Source organism: Dipodomys spectabilis, unplaced genomic scaffold (genome assembly GCF_019054845.1).
Source record: "Dipodomys spectabilis isolate Male_0828 unplaced genomic scaffold, ASM1905484v1 ptg000477l, whole genome shotgun sequence".
NCBI classification, from domain to species: Eukaryota; Metazoa; Chordata; class Mammalia; order Rodentia; family Heteromyidae; genus Dipodomys; species Dipodomys spectabilis.
In genome coordinates, this window is record NW_024871154.1 from 2,657,125 (window position 1) to 2,665,992 (window position 8,868).

The following is an 8,868-nucleotide window of genomic DNA, read 5'->3' on the forward strand; positions in this document are numbered from 1 at the left end:
AGCTAGGTATGGTGTTGAACACCTGTAGTCCCAGTTACTCAGAAGGCTGAGGTGGAAAGATCCCTCAAACAGGAGTTTGAGGCCAGCCTGGGCAATACAGCCAGACCCCCCCGCCCCCCCCCCCCCAAAAAAAACAGTCAAGTCAGGACAAATGATTCCCACCTCAGGCAAAACCTGACTTTAGAGGACTGAAACACAACACATCACAAGCCAAGACTGGTGCAGAGGTTCTGCCAGCTCCAGTTTAGTACAAGGAAGAAGGGATGATGCCTCACGTGGGCCACTCTTGTGAAGAGGGTTTTAGCTTGAGCCGTGAGAGGAATGTAGCTCCCGCGTGGAAAGCATGCTTCTGTGAAGCCCATGGCACCTGCTCCTTTGACCCCACACACCTAACAGTGCACACATATTCTGACAAGCTCTTTGGTCCCACACTGCTGTACTATGCGACTGTAGGACAATGCCATCCACTCCAGGGTTCACTCAGCGCCTTGTCCTAAGGTAGTTGGTGGAGAGTAGGACCACGTTGTGCAGCAATAGGGACAGCTCCGCCTCTGAAAACATCAGTGTTAGTGGTTTGGCTAAAGGATGATTTGTCTTCTAACTGCCTTGGAGACTTAAAACAGGATGTAGGAAGGCATGGAATCAAGAGTCTATTCCCTGCTTCGTTCCAGCCCTGCACACATGCTTTTTCTCCCTCACACTATATATTTCTATCAACTCATCCTCTTATTTCTTGGTTCTCAAGAAATATTTTGATTCTACTGATGGGAATAGAATAGCAAGAAGTACTAAACACTTTTGTTGCCTTGGGATTCTTCCAGTAGGCAATGGTACCATAAAGACCAGTCTCAGCTTCCAGACAAGTAATAACTATAGGCCTAGAAAGGCGAAAACTTCCAAACAGGAGACCGATGGTGCTGATGCCCAACCTCAGATCATTCCTGTTTAGCCAGTAGGGAATTCTAGTTTTAGTCTTCAGACCAGTGCTCAATCCTGCCCTTCTCCCCTTACTCTACACCTCAACCCAGGGAACATCTCACACTTTCCCAGGTATTTTGATTGTCACAAGTGGAGACAAAAGCCAGATATATGGATAATTATCCTTTCAAGCACAAAATAGTCCCTCCAACAAAAAAAAAATCAAAAATGACAAAGGTAATAAAGTGCTTCAGATCAGCATGCCCTCCCTCCTTCCTGCCAGTCCACCTTACTCTGCCTAGGCAAGGGAAGAGGCATATGAGTTCATACCTTTTCAATCAGATGTTAAATAAAGTAATCAATCACAAGGTAATCAATAACTCTGGATAAAATACAAAAATGAGATGGACTTCATTGGCATGATCAGAGAAATAGGTCTTACCTTTCAAGCTGCAGGAAATCTGTAGCCAATCTCCTAGCCAAGTTCGACACCTGTCTTCAGCAATATGTGTAGAATTCAGTCCACGAAGAAAACAAGCCTAAACCACCCAGAAGAGAAATGCCCTTAATAATCATACCAAGTCAGAAATGGAAATCTACAAGTATTCCTCAGGCTCCTTTCCTTTTGACATGAGATAGGATGTGTCACTATGTAGCCCAGGCTGGCCTCAAACTTGGGAGTCCCTGCTTTGGCTTCCTGTGTGCTGGTATTACAGATGTGTGCCAAAATGCCACATCCTGAATCCTTTTTAAATGGTACAACCTCATGAGAAACTTTTCACCATGGTACTTTGAACTGATGGATGAGAGGCAAAGAGGCCTAATGCTACAGCTGAAATGGCATACAAAAACTCATGTTCTAAAGGCTCAGTCCCAAGACAGGGGTGTATGTCAGAGGTACAATGCTTGATCAGCATGCACAAGACCTTAGAGGGTTCAACACCTAGCACTAAGAAAAATGAAAGGATTAGTTCCCTACTTGGTGGAAACTATAAGAATGCTGCCTACTGAGAAGTCTTCTGGTCATTGGGACAAGGCAACCTTCCTCCTGTCCTCACTTTCCAGATGCAACAGGTGAGCAGCTTTGCTCCAGTAGATACTCACTGCTAGGATGCACTGCCTCATCACAGGATTAAAAGCAATTGGTCAAATGATCACAGACTAAAACCTCCAAAACTTCCCTCTCAGCTATTTATTACAATAATGGGAAACTGATTAACACACCTATCTAAACAAGACAGTAGGTGCAAAATGTAGAATTTTTAGTTTTTGTTGTTGTTCTGTTTTAACACAATCTAATTATGTAGCCCAGCTAGCCTGGGAATCAAGACCCTCTCACTTCCACCTTCCCTTACCTCCTAAGTGCTAGGATCATAGGTATGTGCTAACATACCAAGCTTAGGGTCCTTGGTTTATGAAGCGTCAGGAGAAAAAAAAAAAAGTATAAACCAGAATTACTGTGGACAATTCATTCCTACAGTTAGGTACATTGTGATGGAAGCACCTGGATTTTGATCCAACAAGCCAGACAAGGAGCTCTATAACCTTTCAGCCCATTGTGGGATACTATACCGATTTTACTTCTTGAGCAGTCAGCTGGCCAATCCCCAGCTTTGCCAGAGCTCTGTCCAGCTGATGAATCACCGTGGTATGCGTCTTCAAGCGGTATTTCAACAAAGGAGGAGGCAGGTAAGGTGTGAGAAGCATGGCTTGGCTCAAGGCTTTCTGTGAGAGCCCAGAATAAGAGAAAGTCAAATAGATTGCCCATAAGCAAAGACCCCAAATAGGATAAGGCTGAGGAAATGAGAAGGCCTCAAAGTACTCACGATTTGTATAGCCTGCAGTTGGTTCATGCCCAAAGGATGACTGCAGAAACACTCTTTGAGAGCCAGAATATCATGGACTGCTGGGTGGGTACCATTCTGTATCTTGGGAGGGGCAAGAATTTGGGGAGATATTAGGAAGGTCCTGACTGGCTCTCTCACCTAGCTTAGTGCACATTGGATTTCACTAGATTCCTAAATGTGCACGAAGAGTTAGCCAGAGGAATACCTTGGCACATAGATCTTTCAGATGCCACCGAAGCCCTGTGTCAGAAAGAAGAGGGATGGCTCTTTCTAAATAACTAATGATTTCTGAGTGGGACCGCTTCCGGAGAGCATCATAGGCATCTAAGAAATCAACTTGTTGTTTGGGGGTCCAGAAATGCTTGACTAGTAGCTGCCTTGGAAACAGATACCTAAAAGGAAAAAGAACCACAAAGTCACTTGCTGAAACTGGCTTCTTTCAAAGTGGGCTCAGCAAACACTTAACAGACATGTATACCAGGAAGAAGGGATGGAGACACTATTTCTCTCCCTCAGTATTCTTTTACTTTAAAGCATCTCAGCCTAAGGTCTAAAGATAAACTGAAGCAATGTTACTGAAATTTGACATGAAAGCAAGCAGAAGAATCGCTTGGCACAGATCAGGAGACAAAATGGCTCCTTTTGGACTAAAGCATGGGAAGAACATGCTGTAGACAGGACTGCAGACAAAGCTGGACACTGGATGTGATGTTGACAACCCACCTGTAATAGAGAGTCCTTCTATATAGACAGTATGGAAAAGGAGAACATTTGTATTTTTTTGCTTAAATTTACCCACATATGTGGTGATTTTAAAACATGGCCACAGATTTTCTGGCATTCCTTTTGGGGACAGGTAAGATTTATGTGCCTTCATTTTTTCAATCTGAGTGATTGACCTAGTCAACAGACTGGATCTGAAGTGAGTCTGTGACCTCTGAGACAGGTTATCAAAGGTCATACAGACTTATTCTCTGAAACAGTCACCTTTGGAGCCATTTAAGAAGTCCCCAGAACCATAAGGCTACCATACTGAAAAGGCCATATGCACGCACTATAGTTGATGTTTCTAGACTTCCAGCTTTCCCTACCAAGGGACCACACCTAAGAGTAACTGGAGCTTGGCACCAGTGGCTCATGCCTATAATCTTAGCTAACTCAGGAGGCCGAGATCTGAGAATCACGGTTCAGAGCCAGCCTAGACTGGAAAATCCATGAGACTCATCTCCAATTAACAACCAAAAAGCTAGAAGTGGAGCTATGGCTCAAGTGGTAGAGCATTATACTTGAGCAAAAAAGTTCAGAGACAGCACCCAGTCCATGAATTCAAGCCTCAGGACTGGAACAACAACAACAACAAAAAGCTGGGACTGACTTAATATGTATTAAATGACATACAATATCTTTAATCCTAGCATTTGGGAACTTGGGAGGCAGAGGCAGGAGAATTCCAAGTTCAAGGTCTTCCTAGGCTATGAGATCCTATACAATGAGATCCTAACTCAGAAAAAAAAAAAAAAAGTGGTAATACAGATAAAAGACGAATACATTGAGCAAGCAGCTAAGTGTCACTAAGGAACTTCTGTCAACATCACACAGATGAGAAAAATCAATCACCTGCCTGACCCCTGTGGATATTCTTGACCCACAAAGTCATGAAAACAGTGACTGTTTTAAAGTGGTAAGCTCTGCAGTTGTTATAAAGCAACAGATAATCTGAGCAATATTCAAGAAATAGAAGTCTCCCCTCAGGATGAAGATATATCAGAATATGAAATGCATTATTTTTCTGAGGAAAAAAAAAATGGCCCCAGGTAGTGAGATGCTGTCTGTAGGGCTGAGGAAGAAGATCGTGATCTATTTTATATCACTCAGGACAGCTAGGCCACCTACACCTACCACTGTGATAACATCAGTAAATGTATTACTGAGTGATTTTTATGAACCTTAGGATAATGAAAAGACTTGAGCAGGAAGTTTGATAACCTCTGTCTAGTTTCTTAAAAGTACTACTTAAAATAATTTTTTTTTTGGGGGGGGGGGTCCGGTCGTGGGGCCTGAACTCTGGGCCTGGGCGCTATCAGCTCTTCAGCTCAAGGCTAGTGCTCTACCACTTGAGCCACAGCGCCACTTCCAGCTTTTCTTTTTGCTTATGTGGTGCTGAGGAATCGAACCCAGGGCCTCATGCATGTTAAAATAATTTTTAATTAATAAAAAACATCTAACTGGATATCAGTGGCTCATGCCTGCAATCATAACTACTCAGGAAGTTGAGATCCAAAGGATCATAGTTCAAAGCCAATCCAGACAGAAAAGTCTATTAAGACTCCATCTCCAAAATAACCAGCAAAAAGCTAAGCTGGAAGCATGGCTCAAGGGGTAGAGTATCTGTCTAGCAAGGCCCCAAGTTCAAAACCCTACTACCTCAAAAATCAACAATCTAAAATATAATAACAACCTCAAGATATTGGAGAGATCCAAGTGTGTACTCACATTAGCAAGAAGACCAGGTAGTTGGTAAAGGGTGGAATGGAAATAATACCTAGGAAAAGAAACTTGGTGACGTCCCGACGAAACTAAACAAAAACAAACAGAGATGCAGTCTCAAATCAAGTAAGTTCTTAATACCATGGGCAATCCCTCCACCCAACTGGGCAGTAAACTTACATCCCAGAAAAGGTTTACTTCTGTTGACTTCTAGATGGTAAGTCCCTTGAGGACAAACCTCCAATTTATTCACTTTTATGTACCAAAAATCTAGTACAGGACTTCACATTGTAGCAAATCCCTCAGGAAATCCTTCCTGATTTGTAGAATGCATCCCAGAGTCCCATGCTCAGCTTCAAAATTGTCCATCAAGTCACTGTTAAACACTACTTTCCTGCTTCCCTATGATTCCTAGTAAAACTTATATTCAGTAACAAAGTAGATTTTAGTCCTCAGAATTTTTTTTTTTTTTTTTGGGTCTGGTCGTGGGGCCTGAACTCTGGGTCTGAGTGCTGTCCCTCAGCTCTTCAGCTCAAGGCTAGCACTCTACCACTTGAGCCACAGCGCCACTTCTGGCTTTTTTTTTTTCTTTGCTTATGTGGTGCTGAGGAATCAAATCCAGGGCCTCATGCATGCAAGGCAAGTGCTCTACCACTGAGCCACCTTCCCAGCCCAGTCCTCAGAATTTTCATTTAGAAAGTATACCAGAAATTCTATGGCACTAATGAAGGCTATAATACTGAATGAAGCCAATTCTGACAAATAATTGGATTCCCTCCCCCATTACCATTCAGTCCAATAGTTGGATCTCACAGCAAAAAGGAAAAGTTAACAACAAAAACCAACAATTTGAGCTCTTAATTAATTGTAATTACCTCTGTGAACTGCCACTGGCCCATACCTGTCTCAAATGCTCCATCTCCCGGTATGAAAGTTGATGAAATTTTATATTGTGCTCCTTCATATTTAACTTTATTCTTTTAGCCTTTTTGGCATCGGCCCATAACATCTTTAATCCTGCCTCAAAAAACAGATTAGAGGACAGAGTGTAATGTTATCCCAGTTTGAATCTTACCACACTTCTTACTCCATGTTCACTTCTGCATGCACACACATCTGCCCTTCCCAACACTTTATTCAAAAGCATTAAATTGGGTTGAAGTCAATCAGTCCCACTTACCCACCAGCTAAGTGGTCTTCTGTAATTTGTTATCATCTCCCCCTACTAGTTCATTACTCATTCTTCTTTCAAATCCTAGGTGTTAACCTCAGGTCTTGCTTAAATTAACTCTGTTTCCCAGATAGTTATTAATGTTTCTCCTTTCTGGCATATTTTCATATATTGTGATATGTTTCTGTGGTTGCATTTAAACTTTCTATATTTATGATCTTAGCTTTGGACAATTTTGTTTTTGAGACAGTCTATGTAGCTGAGACTAGCCTAGAACTCAAGGTCCTCCTGCCTCAGCCTATCAGCATGTGCCTAGAAAATCAGCCACATTTTTTATTTTTTAGATGAGGACTTACCACGAAGCCAATGCTGGCTTAAACTCAGCCTCCTGGGTGCTGGGATTATAGGACTGTGAGCACCACACCCTGCTCTACAAAGCAGCCATTCATATCCCCACTTTGTAGATACAGATGGGTAAATTTTCAAGTTCATGATGCAGTAATAATTAGCATTATGATAAAAGCAGGGAGTGTAATAATAGCTATCACTTATTGGGCATTTAATATAGATCAGGCCCTGTTCTAAGTTCTTTACATGTGTTGACTTATCTTCACAACTATGTTGCCAGTAGATAGGTTTTATTATTCTCATTTTACAAGTGAGAAAACCAAGGGACAGAGAAGTTATTAGTCCACCTGTACAGCCAGTAAATGACAAGCTGGGATTTGAATTGCTACAGAGTGAGCAACTGACATCATGTGTATGTGTGTGCATGTGTTTGTGCGATTTCTTAGTAACTAGCTGATCTCCAATTTGAACTAAAATACATGTGGTGATATTTCCACCTAAAATAATTGCTACCTAAAATAATTATGGGCCATGATAATGGATAAATCAAACAGCAGATCTGTGTTGCTACAAATCCCTGCCCTTGTACAGGACAAGTAAATTCTACTATAGCCAAGAATGTGGTTAAGCAGGGTATGTGAATATCCTTGTATCCTCCACTCTCCCCTGTTATCACGAATTGTGTCTCACACCATTCTTCAGAAATATCCTAGAAACATTTTTCAGATGTGCTAGTTGATAAGAATTAATGTTCAAACATTTATGTAAATGCAGACATCCCTGCTCACATCCAATTAACAAAACCAACTAATGATCTTAGTTATTCTAACTTTCTGACACTGACCAAGAGCTGACTTAGGGATTTCTATTTTAGCTTGTTTTTACCTTTCATGAAGATTGTATACAGTGCATAGAAGTTAGGAAAATGACGACTCAAGAAACGATGGTATTTCTCATTAATCACTTTTGTCTTGGTCACCACGTAAGAAACCAAGTTCTTCGTATTGGCCTTTGGAGAAAGGTGAAGCTTTGAAGACCTACAAGGAAGATCAAACAGACTATCTGGGAACGAGTCCTGGAAGCCCCTTTCTATCTGTTATTTCTAATGTAAAATACATGCATGTCTCAGAGAATCACTGCCAAGACTTGAAACTTCTCAAATACAAGGACAATCTTTGGGGTCAAAGAGAGAGAAACAACCAGATTAGGGGGGAGACTAAGCAGAAAAGCCAGCAAGTGATATAAGCCAGAAAAGTTTCGAATACGAGGGATTATTTAAAGTGCAAGGTAAAACCAGAGAGAAGTGGGGAAGGAGGTAGGACCACAAAAACCTGGACTAAGAAAGAAAACGTCTGACAGATGAGTTCAGGATACAGACAATATAGAGCCCTGAAAGTCGAGAGGATCAGGAACCAGGACCCTAGAGCAGGGATCTTGCACAGAAGAATGAAAATCCCAGGGCCAAGTCTTCATAGAACCCTGAGGATTTAAGCACCAAAGCTGAGCCACTGGAAAGGTCTGGACATCAAAAATGCTTTCCTCTCTCCAGGTCCCTCACCGAGGGGCTCCCCAAGCAAGGCCAGAGCGAACAAGTTGCAGCCTCCGGGTGACAAAAGGTCCAGGGGTGACCACAGCCGAACCCCACAACGCAGCCCGAGCCCAGCACACCCTGGACAGCGCCATCTTCACAGTGAAGGAGCGGAGCGTGAGGGAGGGAAAAAAAGCGAGAAGGTCGCCTCCGGGTCAAGGTTCATCATCCCTAGAACGCATGCGTCTTCCCTGAGTGCTGACTGGTAGTTGTAGCTCGCTTGGCTCCCACACAAGCTTGGCCCGGCGAAGGACTCCGGAGACTCCAAGCGAAAGGAGGCCCGGGATTGGACACGGCAGCACTTCCTGGTATAAGGACGCCGGAAGTTGGGTCTCCCTGAGGGAGCGCGGGCTCCTGTCGGTGGTGGGGCTTGTGCTGCAGAGGACGCCGTCTCCTTGAGGCGTCTAGTGCCCTTTGTGATTCCCTCAGGGACTCCCAGCGCCGTCCTTGACCTCTGCTCGTACCTGGGGCGTGGGGCTTTGGCCGTTGGGTGTCGGAGGACCGTTCTC

General features: G+C 43.1%; 1 protein-coding gene across 4 annotated transcripts; it reads right to left on the reverse strand.

The window, feature by feature from the left end:
• Nucleotides 1–129: 129 nt before the first annotated feature.
• On the reverse strand, nt 130–8,497 carry Letmd1 (LETM1 domain containing 1). Of its 4 annotated transcripts, none has more exons than XM_042668757.1 (9): nt 8,330–8,493; nt 7,657–7,808; nt 6,154–6,269; nt 5,259–5,341; nt 2,971–3,157; nt 2,745–2,846; nt 2,491–2,643; nt 1,361–1,457; nt 130–551 (listed from the first exon to the last, which is right to left on the reverse strand). In XM_042668757.1, the coding sequence occupies exons 1-9, from the start codon at nt 8,452–8,454 to the stop codon at nt 481–483; spliced, it is 1,086 nt and encodes a 361-aa protein (XP_042524691.1). In that variant the 5' UTR covers nt 8,455–8,493; the 3' UTR covers nt 130–480. The 4 variants fall into 4 exon arrangements, with proteins under 4 accessions (XP_042524691.1, XP_042524692.1, XP_042524693.1 ...); XM_042668758.1 differs by having other exon boundaries at nt 8,440–8,485; XM_042668759.1 differs by having other exon boundaries at nt 6,154–6,273; nt 8,440–8,485.
• Between the last annotated feature and the right edge of the window lie 371 nt (nt 8,498–8,868).